Genomic DNA, 25,139 nt, shown 5'->3' on the forward strand with positions numbered 1-25,139 from the left:
AGGAAAAGAGACAGAGACAGAGAGAGAGACAGAGAGAGAGAGAGAGAGAGAGAGAGAGAGAGAGAGAGAGATTGAAGGTAACAAAGGAACCTCCAAGGGTTAATAGGATTACGTATAAAAGGATTGTGGGTAAAGGTGACATCCACTCCCATTACTGGCATATTGTAATACACATTGCTACGTAAATTAATTTTTTTATTTTGTTTACCTTTGAACTCTACTCATGTAAAAGTACACCAGTGTCTCCAAACGCCCACGTACTGTCTGTCATGCGTGTACAAGCTCCTCCATGAGCCCAAGATAATGGAGGTAAATAGGTTTCCAAACGGTACGACGTGTAACACAATGGTGCCTCTCTGCGTACATTGCCGACATGGCCAAACGCACATCATCATTTACAACAGACTTACGTTCCAGGATGAGTTCAGCACTTGGGATAACGTTGGACCAATCCTGAAACCTCTCCTCCTCCGATCGCTCAACCGACAGCTCGTACACCTTGATCGCGATGATATCATGATTATCTGTGAACGGGCAGCAGCAGAACATTTCAATTACCATGGAAAACAAAACATCAATCAACCACAGAAACGAAAAGCGATTCAACAAAGGCAGAAATATAATTAATTGGCATTGCATGAAAACAAGACCTGGTGCTTCAGCTCTGGATGACAAGTGATCGACTTTTGGTGAAGATCCAGATCCAGATTTGAGAATCTTTAAAATTGATTCTTCATCATTGAGTCCATCATGATCCATCATTGAGAACCCTGGTGTTGGGCTAGCGGCTAGGGTGCCAGCTTAGGATCCTGGGATACTGGGTTCGAATCCCGGTCGATTGCTGAATTAACGCCAGGGGGGTTGACTCAGCCTGTCATCCTTCCGAGGTCGGCTAATTGAGTACCAGTTCACTGGTAATTCCCTGGTTGTCGTAAAAGGTGGCAAAAAGGGTTGGCGGCAGGAAGGGCATCCGGCCGTAAAACATTGCTTCAAAAAGGGGACCAAAAAAACAACAACAACCACGGTCCCCGAAAAAGGCCAACCCCCGCTTGCGGGGAAAAAATGGCCTCTAAAGGTGTTTTTTATTTTTTATCATTGAGTGATAGAGCCAAAACGATACGATATCTCAAATATCTCGCCACGATATCTCAAAACGTTGTGGAGGACTTATGACAAAACTTGGTGGACGAGTTGGTTCGGTGACGAGAACAAGCCGATTATATTTTGGCTCAGGTCCGAATACAGATCTGGCCCATCAGTGGGCTACAAAACATCAGAGGACGGGGAAGACCGAGAAAGACTTGGCTAAAGATGGTGGAAGAAGAAATGCGGGCAAGGGGGTTAACAAGGACAGATGCAGAAAATAGGGCAAAATGGAGAACATTGTCATGGGGACCGCAAGGCTAACCCCCGATCTTGCAGGGAAAATGGCCTTAAAATGCATGTTGTTGTTGCTTGTTGTAGTGGGCTACAAAACAAACTGTTCAGCCTGGCGGAGGTATATGCTCTCCCGAGTGCCGTCCTAGTTACGTATGCAAATATTGGAGAAATTATGAATCTCAAAACAGTGTAAACCTCCCCATAATGCATTGTTAAAACTTAAGGAGGCCTAACGCATAAATTAGGAGGACCACCCAAAGTCTGGCATTCTATAAAACGACTAAATTGATTTGATTTCCTTGTTGTACAACCAACTCACCTTAGTGTTATGGAAATACTTAAAACGGTAGCCATGCCAGTCCGTACATTCTCGAGTTGGCAGCGAATACAAGTGAAACTAGAGGTTCTTTTCTTTTACACAAGGGTTTTTCCCAAAACCTCTTCACTCAAACGCTTAGTTCATCCAGCCTCCTCTTGCACCTGCAGCCCCAGTTTCCTCTGTGCCATCAACCAAAAACATTTTAACCACCACATGCATTAACTCCATCACCGTACATCCAGTTTGAGAATCCTGACACATCCACTTTGCAGAGGTTGTGTGCACGCCACAATAAATTCCTCTTCACGGCCATTCGTGGTGTCAAACTCCTCAATGTCAGTACCCTTTCCCCCATCCCCCACCCCATTTGGTTCCCTTCGCCCCACCCCATCTCAGCTTCCCCGTTGTCCCACCTGCTCTCAGCTTCCACCCCATCCAGCCCCTTTCAGTTTCCCCCTCGTCCCACACCTCTCAGCTTCTCCTTCGTCCCACCCCTCTCACCTTTCCCCCTTGTCCCGCCCCTCTCAGTTTCCCCCTCGTCCAGCCCCCTCTCAGCTTTCCCCTTCTTCCACCCCCCCCTCTCAGCTTCACCCTCGTCCCACCCCATCTCTGCTTCCCCCTCGTCCCACCCCATCTCTGCTTCCCCCTCATCCCACATGCTCTCAACTTCCCCCTCATCCAGCCCCCTCTCAGCTTTCCCCTCGTCCAGCCCCTCTCAGCTTTCCCCTCGTCCTTCCCCCCCTCTAGCTTCCCCCTCGTTCTGCTTCCTCTCAACTTCCCCCTCGTCCCGCCTCCTCTCAGCTTCCCCCTCGTCCCACCACCTCCCAGCTTCCCCCTCATCCCACCACCTCTCAGCTTCCCCCTCATCCCACATGCTCTCAACTTCCCCCTCATCCCACCCCCTCTCAGCTTCTCCTCATCCCACCCCTCTCAGTTTCCCCCCATCCTCATGGTCTCTCCCCACCCCTCCAACTCTCAATTTATCCCTACCCCTCTCCCTCCTAGCTTCGCATTAGCTCCACACTCTCCCAACATCTCTCACCTCCACTCATTTGTTCCTTTTTCTCCCCCTCTTGTGGAACCAACTTCCACATCTTCTTCAATCTCATTCTTCCCTCCAGGTATTCAAGACGACTTCTGCACCACCATCTCAGCTCACCCACCTCCCGCCCCCCCATCCAAAGCCATGATATTTTTGACAGCCATTAACCCCTTCCCCTTCCTTCTGTATCCATCTTGTCTACCCCTTGCATTTTGCCCGAACCCTCAACCTTACCTCTGCATCTTTTGTTGCCAATCTCCATTTATTTTGTCCCTCGGCCCTGCTGTCGGCATTTCCCCCCAATGCTTCTGCTGTTCCTTTTGTCATACGGTGCATCCTGATCGTTCCGTTTCCTAGCTCTTCCACGAGCCTCGACTCTGTGCAAAATAAAATAAAATAGAAAAGAAGACGAAGTTATTATATGATAACTCTGATTTGTTTATGTACTACCTGCACCAATTCTCTTACACTGCACATCAATATGGGGTAGACATACACTACATGGCCAAAAGTATGTGGACACCCGAACATCACACCCGTATGTGCTCGTCGAACATCTCATTCCAAATTCATGGGCATTAATATTTAGTTGGTCTCACCCCCCCCCCCCCTCCCTTTGCTGCTATAACATCCTCCACTCTTCTGGAAAAGCTTTCCACTGGATGTTGGAACATTGCTGCAGGGATTTGCTTCCATTCAGCCACAAGAGCATTTGTGAGGTCGGCAACTGATGTTGGGCAATGAGGCCTGGCTCGCTGTCGGCGTTCCAATTCATTCCAAAGGTGTTCGATGGGGTTGAAGTCAGGGCTCTGTGCAGACCAGTCAAGTTCTTCCACACCGATCTCGACAAACCATTTCTGTATGGACTTCGTTTTGTGCACGGGGGCATTGCCATGCTGAAACAGGAAGGGGCCTTCCCCAAACTGTTGCCACAAAGTTGGGAGCACACAATCGTCGAGAATGTCATTGTAGGCTGTAGCGTTCAGATTTCCCTTCACTAGAACTAAGGGGCCGAGCCCGAACCATGAAAAGCAGCCCCAGACCATTATTCCTCATCCACGAAACTTTACAGTTGGCACTGTGCATTCGGGCAGGTAGTGTTCTCCTGGCATCCGCTAAAGCCAGATTCATCCGTCGGACTGCCAGATGGTGAAGCGTGATTCATCACTCCAGAGAACGTGTTTCCACTGCTCCAGAGTCCAATGGCGGCGAGCTTTACACCACTTCAGCCGACGCCTGGCATTGTGCATGGTGATCTTCGGCTTGTGTGCGGCTGCTCGGACATGGAAACCCATTTTATGAAGCTCCTGATGAACATTGGTTGTGTTGACGTTGCTTCCAGAGGCAGTTTGGAACTCGGTAGTGAGTGTTGCAACCGAGGACAGACGATTTTTACGTGCTTCAGCACTCGGCGGTCCCGTTCTGTGTGCTTGTGTGGCCTACCACTTCGTGGCTGAGCTGTTGTTGCTCCTAGACGTTTCCATTTCACAATAACAGCACTTACAGTTGATCAGGGCAGCTCTAGCAGGGCAGAAATTTGACGAACTGACTTGTTGGAAAGGTGGCATCCTATGATGGTGCCACGTTGAAAGCCACCGAGCTCTTCAATACGGCCCATTCTACTGCCAATGTTTGTCTATGGAGATTGCATGGCTGTGTGCTTGATTATATACACCTGTCAGCAATGGGAGTAGCTGAAACAGCCAAATGCACTAATGAGAAGAGGTGTCTGCATACATTTGGCCATGTAGTGTACCTCGGAGCCGGTTCAGTGGAAACTGCTTTGGCAGAACTGAAGCTCTGTATGGAGTGTGGCACATGGTAATAATAATAATAGCTAGGGGCACCGAGTTATTTTTACCCAAATGGAAACTCTGACCAAAGCTTGAGCAGGGTCAAATGTACAGCGTAGTTGAGTTGCAAAACAGAAACATAGTGTACATGTGAACCTCTCACTTGTATGCTGCTTATTCTTTCGTAAGCAGGACAAGGCTGTGGGGTAGCATCATTAGCTGAGGGCACGGCCGTGCCGCTGATAGGTTCGGGAGGAATTAGTAATTTGTTCAAGGTGTCGGCGATAGCTCACCTACTCTTCGCGAAGGACACCATGGGATCTTTAACATCCACTAACTAATGTCAGCAGACGAGACATCCGGATTAACATCAATTCGACGGACAGCACACACATTGATGAATCACCTTACATATGAAACGCCAGACATCTTATAGCTGGGTCAGTATTCAAACCCAGGGTAGACAGCTTAGAGGTGAGTGTGCGTAACTCTAGGCCATCCTGACAGCCTTGGATCCCACTGATTGTAGTAAAAGTCAAACATTCACCCCCTCCCCCCTCTCCACCCCCCCAATCTCCATCTGCTAAAATATCTGGATATCATGGCTTAAATCAGAAAAACAGTACTATACTGTGTTACTGTGTTAGTGTGTTACAGAGCGTCGGTGCTGCCGAAGAAGATTCTTGGAAAGGGTCATACTGTGTGGTTTGCCATTGCCTTGCCAGCGTAATTTATCTGTGCTCTATCCTTGTAAATGCTGAGTATCGAGTAAGGAAGCAGCACATACCATTTTAAGTCTGCGGTACGATTCGGGTGGGATTTGAACCGTCGACCCCCCAGACTCATAGCGGACGCTTTAACCATTACATTACACCACAGAGTCTAATCCTGGCTTGAATCGAAGATAAAAATCAAGAGATCAATTCTTCTAAAACCAGGAAATAAATTTTGAGGAAGAACCGACTTTCATGTTTATATACCTTTCACAGGTTTAGGGAGGGAGCTGCCTCGGTGGACTAGATTATCCAATGGAGGCCAATTAAAGTCAACATCAATAGCTCCCTCAATGATGCGAGAAACCTCTGGTGGTTCCAATAGAGGAATTTCCCAGACATTCTATACTACAACTGTGATGAGGTTTTGTACGAGCACCGTTCCGTGGTATCTCAGTTCACATTCACCTGACTTGATGGTGTCATTGTTCGAGCGTCCGCTCTGAGTCTGAGGTCTGGGGGTTCGAACCTCGGCCGAGTCGTACCAAAGACTTAAAAAATGGTATATGCTGCTTCCTTGTTTGATACTCGACATTTATAAGGGATAGAGCATGGACAAACAACCATAGGTTAGCAGGCATTGCACAGGCATGATGGGGCTAATGGCTTCAACATAAATTCTCTAAACAATCTCGACCTCAACGTGGTAAAGACAAAGGAAACTACAACGGCACTCACCAGAGAGCATACCTCCGCCTGGTTGGTCATGTCACTCAAAGGTGAAGAATCGCTTAAAAAATTCGACTAGCCGGATCCGAATCCGGATCTTCACCAACATCTAATCATTTCGTCCTTGTCACATACGCTGAGGCAGGGACAGAAATACAAGTTTGTGTGGCAAGGGTGCCCGGAGGGCGTGAATGGTGTTGGTGTCCTGTTTTCTGAGGAGTTTGTAGACAGTGTGGTGAGTGTGACTAGAGTGAGTGATAGGTTGATGATGGTGAAAATGATGATTGGAAAGCTCTTGGTGAACGTCATCTCGGGATATGCTCCGCAGGTTGGTCGGAGCGATGAACAGAAGGACAAGTTCTGGTGTGCGATAGAGAAGCTGATGGAAAACGTGAAAGATGAGGAAGTTGTTGTGGTGGGAGGAGACCTAAATGGACATGTGGGAAGGAGTATGGACGGTTTTGAGGGAGTTCATGGGGGTTACGGATATGGTGTGAGAAATGGAGAAGGTGAAAGGATTTTGGAGTTTGCTGATGGAGCTGATTTGTTGATTTGTAATACTCAGTTCCAGAAAGAGGATAATAAGCTTGTTACATACACGTCAGGTGGGTCGACGACAACCGTTGACTACCTGATGGTGCGTAGGCGAGATAGGGGGCACCTCCGGGACACAAAGGTGATCCCGGGGGAGGAGGCTGTTTCACAGCACCACTTGGTTGTCTGCGACATAAGGGTGAAAGGTGCGAGGAGAGCTCGGCGGGTGAAGTACCAACCGAGAATGAAGGTGTGGAGGTTGAAAGAGGTGATAGTAAGGGAGGCATTAAAAGAGAGGCTGAGTAAGGTAGAGGATGATGTGGTTGAGCTTGAAAGTGGTTGGATGTCAATGAAAGATAGTCTGTTGGGAGCTGTTGGTGAGGTATGTGGATGGACAAAAGGACCACCGAGGCACTCGGAAACATGGTGGTGGGACGATGAAGTTGGAAAGAGGATTGACGAGAAGAGGAAGAAGTTCAAGGAGTGGCAGAAGGCGAGGGTACGGGAGCAGAAACAGCAGAGCATGAAAGTTATAAGGCAGCCAAGAAGGCTGCAAAGAAAGAGGTAGCAAAGGCGCAGGAGGCATGTAGGAAAATGTTCGGAGAACGCTTGGATTCGGAAGAGGGTCGGAGAGCAGCATTCAAGATTGCAAAGCAGATAGCGAAAGAGAGGTGTGATGTGATGGGGGTGAGTTGCTTGAAGGATGAAGTGGGACAAATCGTTGTGGACCCAGATGGAATTAAAGGAAGATGGAAAAGATATATGGAAATGCTGTTGAATACAGAGAATGAATGTGATGGCAACATAGAGAGTAACCAAGTTTTAGGACCGGCAGAGAAGATAACTGAGAAGGAAGTTGAGGAAGCAATAAAAGCAATGAAGGGTAGAAAACCGGGAGGGCCGACGGGAGTTGTGGGAGATATGTTGAAGGCAGCAGGAAGTTGGGGTGTGAAGAGAATGACAGAGATCTGTAATCTGGCGGTGAAAGAAGGCCGCATTCCAGTGGATTGGGAACTGAGTACCCTCGTCCCTCTATACAAGGGGAAAGGTGACCCTCTAGAGTGTGGCTCGTACCGAGCGATAAAGTTATTGGAGCATGGAATGAAGGTATTGGAAAGGGTGTTGGAGAGGAGGATAAGGAAGAAAGTGAAGATCGACGAAATGCAGTTTGGATTTATGCCAGGAAGAGGAACAACAGACGCGCTTTTTATTGTGAGGCAGTTGCAGGAGAAGTACATGGAGAAGAGGAAGAAGTTGTTTCTTGGGTTTGTTGATCTGGAGAAAGCATTCGATAGGCTTCCATGCAAAGTATTGACATGGGCAATGAGGAGGTTAGGAGTGGAGGAATGGTTGATCAGAGTAGTGATGGCAATGTACAAAAGAGCGCGCACAGCTGTAAGGACGAAGGACGGGAACAGTGGTGAGTTTGAGGTGAAGGTGGGAGTGCATCAGGGGTCGGTACTAAGTCCACTACTATTTGTAGCTGTGACGGAGGTGCTGGCTCAGAACGTAAAGGAGGGTTTACCGTGGAAGTTGTTGTATGCAGATGATCTGGTGTTGATTGCGGAAAGTATGGATGGACTGAAGGAAAAGATGAACAAGTGGAAGGAATGTATGGAGACAAAAGGTCTGAAGGTGAATATCGGAAAGACGAAGGTGATGGCAAGTGGTAAAGCATGTGGTGAGGTGGAAAGAACTGGGAAGTGGCCCTGTGCTGTGTGCAGGAAGGGTGTCGGAGTGAACTCCATTCAATGTACAATGTGCGCTGAGTGGGTTCATCAAAAATGTAGTGGTCTGAGAGGGTCATTAACCAGTGTGGCAGCTACATTCAAATGTAAGGCGTGCACAGAGGGAGCTGCAGATGGAGGAAATGTTGAGTTGGATCTTGGAGACGGCGTGAAGCTGGAAGGTGTGAAAACATTTTGCTACCTCGGAGACGTGCTGAATGGAGAAGGTGAATCAGACTCGGCAACGGTTGCTCGAGTGAGATGTGCATGGAAGAAGTTTCGGGAACTGAGTGGCGTGCTGATGAGGAGGGGAGTGTCGTTGATGCTGAAGGGAAAGGTGTATGCTGCATGTGTGAGATTTGTTATGATTTATGGGAGCGAGACATGGGTAATGAACCTAGAGCAGCAACGAAGGTTGGAAAGGGTGGAAATGCGAATGGTTCGATGGATGTGCGGAGTATCGTTGAGAGAGAGGAAGACAAATGATGAATTGCGAAAAATGATGGGAATAGAGCCTGTGATTGATGCTGTGAAGAGGAACAGGTTGAGATGGTTTGGTCATGTGTTGAGGAAGGATGAAAGTGACTGGTTGAGAAGAGTGATGGAAATGAATGTAGAAGGAAGTAGAGGACGGGGCAGACTGAGAAAGACTTGGCCAAAGATGGTGGAAGAAGAAATGCGGGCAAGGGGGTTAAACAAGGAGAGATGCAGAAAATAGGGCAAGATGGAGAAGATTGTCATGGGGACCGCAAGGCTAACCCCCGCTCTAGCAGGGAAAATGGCCTTAAAATGCATGTTGTTGTTGTGTTGTTGTCACATACGCTACATCTTTGCCAAATTTTGTCTGAATCCGTCCACAACGTTTTGAGAAATCTTGTTCACAAACAAACAAACGGACAAACGGACAGACGGGTGAAAACATAACCTCCATCTACCTTTGGTGGCGGAGGAAATTATTGTTGACTTCCAGAAAAACAAAACAACTATTCAACCCTTGGTTATTGACGGTGGTGAAGTTGAAATTGTCACTTTAAATTTTTTTAGGGATCCATATTTGCAATGATCTTAGGTGGGAGATAAACACCAATCTCAGTGTGAAAAAGCTTCAGCAATGGTTGAGGAGGTTGAAATGTTTTGGTGTCGGCCTACCTGTGTTGATCAGGTCATATCGGGTAATGATAGAGAGTGGCCTGACACTCTCAATGGTATGGCAGCTCGACGCAGGACGCCCAATCCCAACACTCCAGGATAGCAAAGACTGCTTGTAAATTTATTGGGTGCGATCTGCCTTCTATCGAGAGCCTGTACCCCAGTCGAGTAGCTAAAATAGCGAAATCTTTCGTCCTTGACGAGTTACACCCAGCCCACGAAATTTCTGAACTTGTCCGTTCGTGAAAACGTCATCGTTCCATCAAGGCCAACTGCAATTGCTTGCACGACAGCTTTTCCCCAACTGCAATCCACACCCTCCATGAATCTATGTCTTAAGTTTTGTGAGCATCTAAAGAATGGATTTGGATATTTTAAACCATGCCACTCATTTGATCACAAAAATGTTGTTTTAGGGATCACTACACTCATCACAATTAATTTATTTATTATCTTACTATAATTCACCAAATGTCTGTCTGTCTGTCTGTCCGTCCGTCCGTCCGTTCCCATGTACCGCAAAAACGGCTGAACCGATCGCAACGATATTTTGGGTGGGTAATCCTGGGACCCCCTGGAGTAAAATATGTTTTTTTCCAATTTTTTCCCAATTTTCCCAAACATGATGAAATAATATTTACCGATATGAACAGCGATGTGGCTTTTATTGAAATTCTACAAACCAGCAACGGTACCCGCCCTACGGGCGGGGCTTCAATTGGGAAGCCCAAATGAAAAGGCAAAATATCAGAAATTGAAGGCTTTTTTAATTTTAAACGATTCATATAAACATCCGTTGCATCATATCACACGCACATCATCAAAATCTAAAAAGTACATGGCGCCCATTTTGAAAAAAGATTGAATTCTGCAAAATGGAAGCGGCCGCTAAACGTCTTTCTCAGTCGCACGTTTATGTGTGAAGAGTGCGCGCCGAATCTGTAACACGGAAGTGGCCGCTACACCTGTTTCTCAGTCGCTTTGCACACGCTGCCGTGTTACTTCGGAGCCGCACGTTTATATAGGAAGAGTTCGTCAGGAGTCGATCTACTCTCTCCTGGTACATAGAATTTCAACAAAAGCCACATCACTGTTCATATCGGTAAATATTCCATCGTGTTTGGAAAAACTGGAAAATTGGAAAACTTGGAAAAACAATATTGCCTATTTTACTCCAGGGTGTCCTAGGATTACCCACCCAAAATATCGTTGCGATCGGTTCAGCCGTTTTTGCAGTACCTTCAAACGGAAAGACAGACGGATGGACATTTGGTGAATTTGATGAGAATTATGAACCTGGCGCGAATGCGGAAGTGAACAGATTACGGAAACGAGCGGGTTTGATAACATCCCAATACAACCGTCATTTAAAACAGTGTTTTGTTAAAGTATCAATTGATGATTGCAATTGAGTGAATACAATTACGATTTTGAATTCGTAATTGTATTCACCCAACCGTACGGAACTTCACATCAGGATTTAAATACTTGTTTATGTCACGAATGTTGTTAAAAGTTTATTTTTTATATTAATGCTATTTAATTTGTGATTGGAGTTATGCTGTTTGGAATGAAAAAAGAGATATCGAGTTCAAGTGAATGACGAAATGCCATGACGGTTTTTACTTTCTAAACGTGAAATTCGCGGATCGCCATATGCCGATTCGCCACGAACCCACGATCGATGTTTCTATACGTGAACGTACCCGTTTGTTTGCGAACGGGTACGTTTTTCATGGAAGTCCTTCACGAACTTGCTGTGCATGTCTGACGTGCGACTGAAGGTGCTGCAGGAATGTGGAATTTATTGGTTTCATGCTTTAGCATTCGCCGTTTCTGCATTGTCTGTTTGCTCCTGGCATCCCACCCGTGCGTAGCACGGGTACCTCACTAGTTCAATGTAATTTTTAACCATGCACTGTCAAAGTAGTTCTCGTTGCATGGGAATTGCATGTAAAAAAATGCATGTATACAGTATGTATACTCATGCATGAGCATGTATACGACAATAAACTCATTATCATTACCATTACCCGGAATCAAAGTTTTATTGAAAGGGACCTCGTATTATAACCCAATGTGTTTTTGCAAAAGACAAGTCTGGACGTTTGCAGCCTGAACCAGGCCCAAGGATACTTCACAGCAACAAAAACAAATTTGTAAAATGACAGTGGGATACTTAACCTCGGTATAAACCACATGGCTCAAAACATCAAAACCGACCGTACCAGACAGATCACCCGTCGTCGCCGATGCTCCAAAATGGTAGCCCGTGGGAAGTTGTATGTTACGGATTTCCACGCAATCTTTCCAGTAGTGCCTGCCCTCAGCATCCACCTTTATCTGTAAAGTTTAAAAATAAGTACTCGGCAACAAACAACAACTACCATCAGGTGAGCACCAATCTCACCTTTCTAACATCAAATTTAAAAGAGTTGTTGGTTATTAATTAAACTAGCAGAGTACTCGCCTGACGAGAGACCTTGTCCTAGGCAAGCAACACGTTTTTCTGACACATACCTTTAATTGGGCGGTGCATAGGCAACTGACAGCTCCCTCAATCGGTCCCGGAAATAAAAATAAACCCGGGTTATGTGCATGAAGCAAAAACATACCTACTGCTTATAATTCAAAACACCTCGCTGGATTGGAAAACGGAGGGACAGGAATACTGTAATGTAAAAGTTGTGGACTTGTAATACCCTCTCCCACCTGGAGGTGGTGTTGCACGATACACATTTACATGGAGAATTCGCGACTTCCCTATCATCCCCCCCCCCCCCCCCCCCAAAACATCAGGCGAGTGCTTCTTCTTCTTCTTCTTGTTTCACCGAGTTGTCATATTCTGAATTATTGCAGCAATCCTTACAATTGTCAGTGACAATTTAGCACCCAGGCACCTTTATAATAAATAAATCAAACAGTGTGCAGGAATAAGGGAGCAAAAGAAAATAAAAACACAAATGACACCAGAATGTAGTTTGGACACTTTAAACGCTCATGGGTACTCCGACGTACCGTGACCTGCTGCATGGCGTACTTGATGGAGATGAAAGTGTCGTGCTTCACGTTACGGATGGCAATCGGGCAACCTCCCAAAGACGTGCGTCGACCATCTCTCTCGTGGTTGTAGTGAAGCGTTCCGTTGTTTACCATCACTGACACGTATGGATACTGTAACTGTGAGATGCAGAAGACAATGTCAACGAAGGGGTAAAATAATGGAAATGATCCGACGTGCACAGCGGGATTCAGCGCAGTGTCACACAGTCCGCTTACGATGTGATAAAGGCACCATTGTTCCTGTGTCCTTTCACAAAGATCCTGATCTCCAGGATCTCCGAGCTCGCCAGACAGGACGAGAGCAGACAAAGTATGTTTGCCTTAGATATGTCTAGTCTGGGTTCGATCATCTCAGACATCATCCCTCGGATGGACGTTAAGCCGGGTGGCCCGTCTCCTAGCATTAGATGTTGGAGCCTCACTCATGGAGCCTCACTACCAGAGACGAGGCAAACGAGCAGCTACTTATGGCATGCAAATGAATGAACCGCTGATCTATGTGACTAGCACCCGTTATGGTGGCATGTCGGTTCTCTCAGGTCTGCTCTACCTGGCTGTTTGTCATCTGTCCTCAGTAACTATCGGTCCAATTGAAGCACATGCAGCGAGCGACAGCGAGAGGAGCCACAAGAGGAGCGACAAGAGCGACAGGAGGGTGACAAGAGCGACAAGAGGAGCGACAGCGAGGAGCGACCACACAGACAGGACCAGAAAGGATCTGCGCATGCGCAAGATTGGAGGTCTCGTCTCTTCAAAGTTGTCCATGCACGCTCGCTTTCGAAGTTAAGTAACTTTTCACAATTGTGTTTTTGTCGAAACTATCTTTCTCTCGGTGTATGCACCTATTGGGGTGTCTTTAATAGTATTCTTGGCGTTGGTTTTTCATACCTGTGTACAGAATCGTCGGTCTTTCTTATCGCGTATTCTGAGGCCTAAGTGTAGTACTAGGCTACCGTGTCCGACCTTGGCTTGAGGCTTTGTTTTTGTCTCAGTGGTTCTCCGATCGCGCTGAAATTACTTTCCGGTCTCTGTTTTTCACGGTCTTTTCATCCCATACTTCCTTGTTTTAAAATCTCAAAAAAAAAAAAAAAAAAAAAAAAAAAAAAAAAAAAACATTTTCCTTCTGTTCTTATTCGTTTATTCGTTCTTATTTGTTCGTTCGTTCTTCGACCACGTTGTTTGTGATCACGTAAGATCACGTTGTTAAAAAATGTCTCATCTGACCCCTGAAGACCTGTATTCTGTCATATTCTATAACACCTTTTTCTTCTTCTTCTATAAAAGGATGCTTTCGACTTGCTCACCAAATCTATTCATTCCAAAAAAAAATTCCATCTCTTATAGTGCATCTTTCATTCATTCCCTAAACTCTCCAGCACTCCATCCTCCCTCCAGCGTCCTCAAACGTATTTTTGACTCGAATGTCTCAAGAAACTCATTTTACAATAAATGTTCGTTTCCCATTAATCGTACATTTTTCAAAATCCCATCACCCCAAAATCCCATTTCCCATCACCCCTCCCCTCTAAATCTACCCCCTTTCCCCTCCCCTCCAAATCATCCCCATCACCCATCTCTTTCAAATCTTCCCCCTTGCCCCTCCCCTCCAAATCTTCCCAATCACCCATTCCTTTCAAATCTCGTCCCACACCCCTCCCCTCCGAGACTCTCCCTTGCTCCTCCCCTCCTAGACTCCCCTCTCACCCCTCCTCCTCAAAGCGTCCTCCCCGCTTCTTCCCCCTTCCAACTTTCACCTTCATCTCCCTCAACCTTCTGCCTCGCTCTTCCCCCTCGTCAAATAACACCTCACTGCGCCTCTCCCAATCACCATCAAACCTTTTGTCTGCCCCATTCTTCCCTTTCTCCAAGCTATTCTGTAATCTCCGACACACCTTCAACAGCTCTCCCTACCTCTTCCACATCTAACCCTACCGCTCCCCCCCCCCCCCTGTTCTGTATCCGATGCTCCCCCTTCCTCTTCCTTAACAGTATGGACCTCAAACATCCGGGGCCTTCGCTCAAACTTGTCTGATCTCTTCATACAGGTTGCTTCTGACAAACCAGACGTGATCTGCTTAACAGAAACTTTCCTCCTTCATGATGTCTCTGATTCCTTGGTATCTCTCCCAGGTTACTCCCTCCTCCGGTATGATAGACCTGAGCCTCGTCCTGGAGGTGGGGTTGCTATCTTTATAAAAAACTCTCTTCCTCACTCGCCCTGCACTGCCCTCTCTCCACCTCACCCCCAGGAATACCTTTGGCTACGGCTTCCCCTTCGCTCCCACCTTTTGTTCATATGTGTGTTGTACCGTCCACCAAACAGTGATGACTCCATCTACATCTCGCTGTCTGAGAATATGGACCAACTTCTATCTACCCATCCCAACTCTCTCTTCCTCATATGTGGTGATTTCAACTGTCACCATGCCAGTTGGCTGGGTGTGGGTACCTCTCTCACCAGCCATGGCTCTTCAGCAAAGGACTTCTGTGACTCACTGGGACTGACACAATCTGTCAATTTCCCGACCTGGATTTCAGTCAACGGAGCATCTTCTCTTCTGGACTTGGTTATGACTAACTTCCCTGAAAATGTCTGCTGCTCCTCTTCTGCTCCAATCGGCTCTTCTGATCATGTGCTTGTTAAAGTGGACATCTCTCTGACCATTCTCAGAGAGCCTCCTCAGCGTCGACGAGTCTGGCATTTCACTCAGGCCAACTGGCACGGTCTTCAAGCAGCCATCAATCATCTGGACTGGTCTCCCATCTCTACTGCCTCTGACATAAATTCTTCCTGGGAATTCTTCCAAAGCAAACTGCTCTCTCTCATGCACAGATTTATCCCATCTCGTCTTCTGTTGTCATACCCTTCCTCCCGTCCATGGTACACGGAATCTTGTGGTGAGGCTGTTGCCCAGAAACAACTTGCTTTCGTCTCCTGGAAAGCAAATCTAACGGAAGGAAATCTCATTTCCTTTCACAAAGCCCGAAACAAGTGTGTGTCCACCCTCAGGAGAGCCAGGAAACAATATCTCTCCGTTCTCAGGACCGAACTCTCTTATCTGTCTCCCTCTTCCAAATCCTGGTGGCGTCGGTCAAATCTGTTTCTGGTGTTTGTTCCCCCTCCATCCCCTCCCTCACCTCAAATGGCCACATGGCTGACTCCGCACGTGAAAAAGCTGAATGCCTCAACTCTGTGTTTGCCTCTAAATCTTGTGTCCCAAACCCATCCCTCTCTGTACCCACCGTACCCAGTCGTACCCAGCTGCTCCTGGACTCTGTGTCCTTTCCTCCTGACAAGGTGGAAAAGTTTCTGTCAACCCTCGATTCTGATTCTGCAACTGGACCTGACGGCATCAGCCCACGGGTCCTAAAATCCTGTTCTTCCGCTCTTTCACTCCCTCTCTCTGTTCTCTTCACCCTCTCTTTTGCTCAAGGTCATCTTCCATCTGCTTGGAAATCTGCCAACATCACCGCTTTGCACAAAAAAGGTGCAAAAACAGATCCCAGCAACTACAGACCAATCAGCCTTCTCCCAATTATCAGCAAAGTCATGGAATCCATCATTGCTTCAGATATGAAATCTTTCCTCTTCTCTAATGGCTTGATCTCTGATCATCAATTTGGTTTCAGACCTGGACACTCTACTCTGGACATGCTGCTTCTGCTTTCTCAACAATGGATGGAGGTTCTCAATGCCAAACAGGAAATTAGAGCAGTCTCCCTTGACATATCACGTGCCTTCGATACGGTCTGGCACCCCGCTCTGCTCACCAAACTCTCCTCTTTTGGTATCCATGGAAATCTCCACGCATGGCTGGCGGACTTCCTCTCTAGTCGTAGTCAACGTGTGGCCCTGAATGGGTTTCTCTCATCTCGTCTTCCTGTTCAGGCTGGAGTTCCACAAGGCAGTGTTCTGGGCCCTGTGCTTTTTCTGGTCTTCATCAATGATCTCTGACTCTCTTAAAAATCCTCTGTATCTCTTTGCTGATGACTCTACTCTCTGTCGCTCCATTCTTCATCCCTCAGATCGGCAGTCTGCAGCCTCCTCACTCTCTGCAGACCTGGACAAAATCACAGACTGGGCAAACAAGTGGAACATGTCTTTCAATCCTGACAAATCTCACACTCTTACGATGTCTCTCCGAAAAGACCGACTGGACAACCCTCCCATCCACTTTCTGAATAATCCTCTCCAAGAAGTTCTGTCACTCAAGCTTTTGGGTCTCACTATCTGCCATGATCTTTCCTGGGAAAACCACATTTCAAATCTGGCCTCCAAAGCCAGTCGCCGACTGGGCATCCTCCGTCGTGCAAAGTCCTTCCTTGGCACACCTGAGCTCCTCACCACATACAAGGCTTTCATCCGCAGCTCAATAGAATACTGCTCTCCCCTCTGGGCTGGTGCTCCTGCCTCACACCTAGCTCGTCTTCACGCTGTTGAAACCAAAGCATTCAGAATCATTGGAATCTCCCGCGATGAAGCTAACTCCAAGGGCCTCTCACTCACTCACCGCAGGCAGGTTGGTGGTCTTTCCGTCTTCTACAGACTCCTCTCTGGCCTTGCCCCCCCAGCTCTCTCTGGGCTCTGCCCCGCAAATATTCCTACAGGTCGCACAAGATCTGCCTGCAACCCTCTTATGGTCAAACTGCCAAAATCAAGACTCTCTGCTCACCTTCACTCCTTCATTCCTCTTTTCTTCCGCCTCTGGAACAAACTCCCTCACTCTCTTCAATCCCACTCCACCCTCCAGGTCTTTAAAACAGCCGTTCACCACCATCTCTTATCTTCCCCCATCCAAAACCTTGATCTTTTCTACCCCCGCTAATTTCACCCCAATTCCACTTTTTTGAAATACCAACTTCTGTCCTGGAAGTCCTTGGTGTCCTTGTGTTTTATACTTCTCCCTCCACCCCCCCCCCCCCCTTCCCACGCCTCCTCCCCCCAAGCCCTCTCCCTTCCACACATCTCAAATGTTGTGTTTGTGTGCTTCCCCTTCTCTCCCCATCTTGTTTTCCACTCCCTCTTTGATATATTTTGTTTGTCTGGTTGATTTGTTTGTGAAGTAAATGTTAGCTCTTTCACGAGCCTCGATTCAGTATACAAAAAAATAAAAAATAAAAAAAATAAAAAATGCAACACATATTGACTAAAACTAGTCATATGGAGTTAATCAATTTTCGACCATCGTCAAACGAGCGTGTTCACAGAGGGATACGAGGGATAGGAACCTTCAGGAAGATCCATAAAGGGATCGCTGCTCTACAAACGAAATGATAATCCACCACGGGGAAAGGCGTGGCTTCATTTACTTTGAAAAGGTGCGATCTCACAACGGCAGATCCCTTCTATAAGGCACGTTAAAGGTTATTAAAGAAGATGAGCGAACGTACATCAGTCTTCTTCCCTTCGTTGTAGTAGGTGTCGATAAAGATTCCCATTCCCGAAAAGTTTTGAGCATTTCCAAACACGGGACCTGCCAAAGGTAAGGAGGGAGCATGAGATTGAGGGAAATGGTATTTTTAAAGGGTACAAGCCAATAACTCACAGGTACAGGGTGTCCTCACAGGTACAGGGTGTCCCAGATAAGAATGAACTATTTGCATTTTAAAATAACTTCAACTAAAAGATTCCAATTTCAATAAAACTTTATATATTTAAACTAAACCACAGGACTTGAATCTGGTGGTGTTTCTCTTTCTACCTGGTAGATTATTCGATAATAACCACTTACAATCAAAAATGGTATTTTCTGATTGCAATGTGCTTTGCTTTGAAGAGACATGGACCATGGACCCACTCGGTCAAGGACCCGGCTCGGTCATGGGTCCCGCTCGGTCATGGGTCCCGCTCGGTCATGGGTCCCGCTTGGTCATGGGTCCCGCTCGGTCATGGGTCCCACTGGATCATGGACACCGTTTGGTCATGGACACCACTCGGTTATGGACCCAGCTCGGTCATGGGTCCCGCTCAGTCACAGGTCGCACTGGATCTGGGTCCCACTCGGTCATGGACACCGCTCGGTCATGGACACAGCTCGGTCGTGGACACCGCTCGGTCGTGGACACCGCTCGATCGTGGACACCGCTCGGTCATGGACACCGCTCGGTCATGGACACCGCTCGGTCATGGACACCGCTCGGTCATGGACACCGCTCGATCATGGACACCGCTCGGTCATGGACACCGCTCGGTCATGGACACCGCTCGGTCATGGACACCGCTCGGTCATGGACACCGCTCGGTCATGGACACCGCTCGGTCATGGACACCGCTCGGTCATGGACACCGCTCGGTCATGGACACCGCTCGGTCATGGACACCGCTCGGTCATGGACACAGCTCGGTCGTGGACACCGCTCGGTCGTGGGCCCCGCTCGGTCGTGGACACCGCTCGATCATGGACACCGCTCGGTCATGGACACCGCTCGGTCATGGACACCGCTCGGTCATGGACACCGCTCGGTCATGGACACCGCTCGGTCATGGACACCGCTCGGTCATGGACACAGCTCGGTCATGGGCCCCGCTCGGTCATGGACACCGCTCGGTCATGGGCCCCGCTCGGTCATGGGTCCCGCTCGGTCATGGGTCCCGCTCGGTCATGGGTCCAGCTCGGTCATGGACACAGCTCGGTCATGGACACAGCTCGGTCATGGACACAGCTCGGTCATGGACACCGCTCGTTCATGGACACCGCTCGGTCATGGGCCCTGCTCGGTCATGGGCCCCGCTCGGTCAGTCATGCTTGTTAATCACCGTTTCACATGGAAACATGGCATAAATGAGTCGGTACCACAAAACCAATTTACATGTTTGTCGTTTTGATTTAGTCAGATTTGGTTTGCCATTTTCCACCGCCTAGGCCTCACACCATCATGGTGTGCATGGAGGAGACCGCTGTGGAAATCCTCGTAACTTTTGGAACACGTCCATAAAGGTCTGTACGGAGGGAACTCTTCGTAGCCGAACATGTTGAAGATCTCGATTCACAGGATGTTGAAAGAAGCGAAGCTGCATCCTTACAAGGTTCACATTCTCCATTTGATTACGGAGGAAGATTGAATTCCTCACACCTCATTTCCTCGAAATGTTGGGGAAGATTGAACAAGATGGCGCTTTTCTTGATCACGTGTTGCTCAGTGATGAGATCGATGGTCATTTAGATGGCGTCTTCAAGGAGAGTTCGGTCCATTTCTAAGGAAATGGGACAAACTGCGATGACTTTCCACGACACACTAGAAGTTTGTCTGAGAAGAGGGCGGACATGTTTAAAGAACGAATAAGTTTTCAAATCTCTTCGTAACACACAAATAAAACCAAAACCTTGTTCTTCATTTGTGACTATTTCTTTCAAATCCTTTTACATTTGTACGAGTGTTTTCATAAATAAATGTTTCACTCTCATGTGGAACACCCCGTCCATGAACAATACCTCGACCCAAGGAATATGAAAAGACAAACATGAAGCTTGAGAAGCAATGGAATTTCTCTCCGTTCCCCGACAACCTCAGCCGTTCAAGGTTCGTTTCTTACCGAGTTTTAACTGATCCCGTGTGTACCACAAGGCCAAACCATCACCGTTCAGGTTCCTTCTGCCCTCACCATGCACCTTGAATTGCACCTGCAGCTCCCAATCCACCAGGCCACAAGGCTTGGGCACAATGGAGCGAGGGGGAGACACGAAGTACAAGAGTGTCCATATGTTTGTGTACAATATGCGTCTAATCTCAAAATGTAAACTCACTCACGCTGCACTTCCATGAACAAGATTTACTTTGAGTGTGTATGTGTGTGTGTGTGTGTGTGTGTGTGTGTGTGTGTGTGTGTGTGTGTGTGTGTGTGTGTGTGTGTGTGTGTGTGTGTGTGTGTGCGCTATGTTTATGTACGTGCGTGCGTGTGTGTGATACGTGTATATGAGTGTGGGTGTGAGTGAGTCAGTGCGTCTATGTGTGTACGTGTGTGTGTTGTGTGCGTATATGTTTGTGATGTGCGTGTGCGAGTGTGTCAGTGGAGTTCCTATAGATTGTACGACAATCAGCATCACACTAGTGTCTTCCAATAAAAACATGACCTTAAAGGCCTTATCTCCACCATTATTTTACTATGACCTTCAACAATGGTTGCCGAGGTATTGTTGCCTGGGAAAGGAGATGGTGGGGTGGGGAGGGGGGGGGGGGGGGTCGGACGGGCACATGAGTTTGGGCGCCCGGGCCCTACCAGAGGGCCCACCTAGGTTTTCAGGATTTCTGAGGCCTTAGCTGATCTACCACGAGATTATTTTGTTGCTGCTGATAATAGGAGTACATACACGGTGCATCAATGCATTTTGAATCGTACTCCAGTGATCTTTATACATTAACCTCCATGACACTACAGGTATTACAAATATGTGTATATATATATATATTTGTGTATTTTACTAGAGACTAGACCAGGTGTTTGTTTTACATTAAATACCATGATGTACACATTCACCACTTGACAGGTAAACTTCCTGATGTCCATCGTGTGTAGGGGACATGGGAGGGGGGGGGGGGGTGAACCCCCAAAATAGGTATCTGCTTTCTTCTCCGAAACAACTCAGGTCATGTTTTTATTACGTGGCACGAATCAACATTATGGATTTGCACTCGGATATGACAGCAGGTAGAGTGGGGTTCAGGATGTACCAGCTTCCGTTGTGGTGCAAGAGCGTATGCAGGTATGACATGCAGGTGAAAACACTTCCGTTGTGGTGTAAGAGCGTATGCAGGTATGACATGCAGGTGAAAACACTTCCGTTGTGGTGTAAGAGCGTATGCAGGTAAGACCTGCAGGTGGAAATGTCGCACACACCACAACAATTCCTCACGCACGAGCGCACCACCTCACCACACGGTTCCATATGGCACCCTGTTTGCTCTGCTGGTCGGGAGTCAGCCGCACCTGCTGGCTCGTCACCATGGTGTTGCCGATAATGTCCCAAAGAGCGCGCTCACTGGAACCTGCCGCTGGGAATCCAAACCACAAAACTTTAATACAACTTCTACAGGTACGCGAGAGCAAAGGAAAGCGTCAACGTCCCGTGCATGGACCACTTCACCAGGTGACATGTAGTTGCACCACGCATGGACCACTTCACCAGGTGACGTGTAGTTGCACCATGCATGGACCACTTCACCAGGTGACATGCAGTTGCACCATGCATGGACCACTTCACCAGGTGACATGTAGTTGCACCATGCATGAACCACTTCACCAGGTGACGTGTAGTTGCACCATGCATGGACCACTTCACCAGGTGACATGTAGTTGCACCATGCATGAACCACTTCACCAGGTGACATGTAGTTGCACCACGCATGGACCACTTCACCAGGTGACGTGTAGTTGCACCATGCATGAACCACTTCACCAGGTGACGTGTAGTTGCACCATGCATGGACCACTTCACCAGGTGACATGTAGTTGCACCATACACGGACCACTTCACCAGGTGACGTGTAGTTGCACCATGCATGAACCACTTCACCAGGTGACGTGTAGTTGCACCATGCATGGACCACTTCACCAGGTGACATGCAGTTGCACCATGCATGGACCACTTCACCAGGTGACATGTAGTTGCACCATGCATGAACCACTTCACCAGGTGACGTGTAGTTGCACCATGCATGGACCACTTCACCAGGTGACATGTAGTTGCACCATGCATGAACCACTTCACCAGGTGACATGTAGTTGCACCACGCATGGACCACTTCACCAGGTGACGTGTAGTTGCACCATGCATGAACCACTTCACCAGGTGACGTGTAGTTGCACCATGCATGGACCACTTCACCAGGTGACATGTAGTTGCACCATACACGGACCACTTCACCAGGTGACGTGTAGTTGCACCATGCATGAACCACTTCACCAGGTGACGTGTAGTTGCACCATGCATGGACCACTTCACCAGGTGACATGTAGTTGTTGTTTTTTTTCTTTTTTTCTTTTTGTATACAACATCGAGGCTCGTGAAAGAGCTAACATTAATCACACAAAAAGACAAACCGACACACAAAACACAAAAAACAAGGGGAGCGGCAGACAAGATGGGGAGAGAGCGGCAGACAAGATGGGGAGTTGCACCATGCATGAACCACTTCACCCGGTGAGATGTAGTTGCACCATGCATGAACCACTTCACCAGATGACATGTAGTTGCACCATGCATGGACCACTTCACCAGGTGACGTGTAGTTGCACCATGCATGGACCACTTCACCAGGTGACATGTAGTTGCACCATGCATGGACCACTTCACCAGGTGACATGTAGTTGCACCATGCATGAACCACTTCACCAGGTGACATGTAGTTGCACCATGCATGGACCACTTCACCAGGTGACATGTAGTTGCACCATGCATGGACCACTTCACCAGGTGACGTGTAGTTGCACCATGCATGGACCTGTTCACCAGGTGACGTGTAGTTGCACCATGCATGGACCACTTCACCAGGTGACATGTAGTTGCACCATGCATGAACCACTTCACCAGGTGACATGTAGTTGCACCATGCATGGACCACTTCACCAGGTGACATGTAGTTGCACCATGCATGGACCACTTCACCAGGTGACGTGTAGTTGCACCATGCATGAACCACTTCACCAGGTGACGTGTAGTTGCACCATGCATGAACCACTTCACCAGGTGACGTGTAGTTGCACCATGCATGGACCACTTCACCAGGTGACGTGTAGTTGCACCATGCATGAATCACTACACCAGGTGACATGTAGTTGCACCATGCATGAATCACTACACCAGGTGACATGTAGTTGCACCATGCATGGACCACTACACCAGGTGACATGTAGTTGCACCATGCATGGACCACTACACCAGGTGACATGTAGTTGCACCATGTATGGACTACTACACCAGGTGACATGTAGTTGCACCATGTATGGACCACTACAGCAGGTGACATGTAGTTGCAAAATGTATGGACCACTACACCAGGTGACATGTAGTTGCACCATGCATGAACCACTTCACCAGGTGACGTGTAGTTGCACCACGCATGAACCACTTCACCAGGTGACATGTAGTTGCACCATGCATGGACCACTACACCAGGTGCCATGTAGTTGCACCACGCATGGACCACTTCACATGGTGACGTGTAGTTGCACCATGTATGGACCACTTCACCAGGTGACATGTAGTTGCACCACGCATGGACCATTTCACCAGGTGACATGTAGTTGCGCCATGTATGGACCACTTCACCAGGTGACATGTAGTTGCACCACGCATGGACTACTTCACCAGGTGATATGTAGACCACTTCGCACATCATTACAGGCCAGGTAGGAGTTCCTTCGCGGAAACCCTTTGCGCGGAAAGCTCGACACTCCTGGCCGGGGTTCTGCCTCGAGTCGGTGAATTGTCCCCCAGGACCTCCAGGTGCCAGATTATAGTGAAATCCTAGCTACCTTTGGCGTTTGGGGTATCCAGTGCCCCACCCAGAACACCTGCCGACTGTTAGGGTTCATATACATTATTATATGGGGTCACTGGAACATCATTTATTGGACAGACGTTGTATATAAATGGCGAGTTACAAACAATGTACAAATCCATTGATAATGTTATTTTTTTTTAAACCGATCGATCTGCAATGACCGAGCATCCTGCAGGTATTACCGGTGATCATTAGACTACCTGTAGTGCGTATTACACGTACACTGGTAGGGCTTGACCAAGGTGTGCTCCCTCTTGAGGTGTCCCGTGGTGCCATCCGCCGGATCGGAATGATAGGCGAAACACAGCGACCACAACCGCAGCAGCAGCACCAACAGCAAGGGCGTCCGACCGTCCCCCATGGAAAGAGCCGCTCCGCCCGGAAGAGTCCAGCGCTAAACACAAGGGGCGGGGGGGGGGGGGTGTCCACTACGAGACCGCGCTACGATATTCGGACGAGCACGATTAAACATCCGCACATGTACACTCACCTGAACGCACTTTCGATAGTTCCCCGCACCGAACGACCCTCCCACGAGGCCATGCTCTCCCGGTCTAGCCAATGGGAACAGCGCACGCCTCGGCAGGACGCGGGCTAGGGGGCGGAGACCCAGACTCATCCTCCTCCTCTGCTTCTTCTTCTTCTTCTTGAACCATCAATTATATTTACACTTTACCTTTTCGTCTTTTTCAAAGCTTAATTATATCTCCGAGGACAAAACATCTACCATATAAAACACAGTGTGTGTGTGTGTGTGTGTGTGTGTGTGTGTGTGTGTGTGTGTGTGTGTGTGTGTGTGTGTGTGTGTGTGTGTGTCTGTCTGTCTGTGTGTGTGTGTCCCCCTTCATAAGGATAAGTTTTAAAGGCTTTGAGTCGTGCTTTAAGAGGGATTTGAATGAGGGGATTTAAGGGGCAATCTTTGAACACGACTGTGTGTCCACCGGTTAAAAGACCTAAAAGACTTCGAGGACCCAAAAGACCCCAAGGACCCAGAAGACCCAATGGACCCCAAACACTCAAAATACCCAAAGACCCAAAATACCCTGTAGACTGTTAAAGACACAAAATATAATGAAGACCTAGAAGACCCCAAGGACCTAGAAGGCCCCAAGGACTCTAAAGACCCAAAATACCCCAAAGACCCAAAAGACTGAAAAGATGCTGAAGACCCAATGGACCCCAAAGACC

General features: G+C 47.9%; 1 protein-coding gene across 2 annotated transcripts in view; it reads right to left on the bottom strand.

Annotated features, from left to right (window-relative positions):
* Positions 1-24,658, bottom strand: part of LOC137423775 (vesicular integral-membrane protein VIP36) — a 38,570-nt gene extending 13,912 nt beyond the window's left edge. Inside the window, exons 1-8 of one of the 2 annotated variants that reach the window (XM_068111262.2) lie at positions 24,442-24,658; positions 24,174-24,345; positions 21,322-21,440; positions 19,984-20,101; positions 17,841-17,923; positions 12,405-12,566; positions 11,615-11,729; positions 411-524 (exon numbers count right to left, since the gene is read on the bottom strand). In XM_068111262.2, coding sequence (XP_067967363.2) covers positions 411-524; positions 11,615-11,729; positions 12,405-12,566; positions 17,841-17,923; positions 19,984-20,101; positions 21,322-21,440; positions 24,174-24,345; positions 24,442-24,570 — 1,012 coding nt within the window. In that variant the 5' untranslated portion in view covers positions 24,571-24,658. The remainder of the gene's footprint in view (positions 1-410; positions 525-11,614; positions 11,730-12,404; positions 12,567-17,840; positions 17,924-19,983; positions 20,102-21,321; positions 21,441-24,173; positions 24,346-24,441) is intronic. The other variant, XM_078773762.1, reaches the window with a different exon arrangement.
* Positions 24,659-25,139: the final 481 nt, after the last annotated feature.

The sequence above is a fragment of the Myxine glutinosa genome, chromosome 3 (assembly GCF_964187855.1).
Source record: "Myxine glutinosa chromosome 3, kmMyxGlut1.1, whole genome shotgun sequence".
Classification (NCBI taxonomy): domain Eukaryota; kingdom Metazoa; phylum Chordata; class Myxini; order Myxiniformes; family Myxinidae; genus Myxine; species Myxine glutinosa.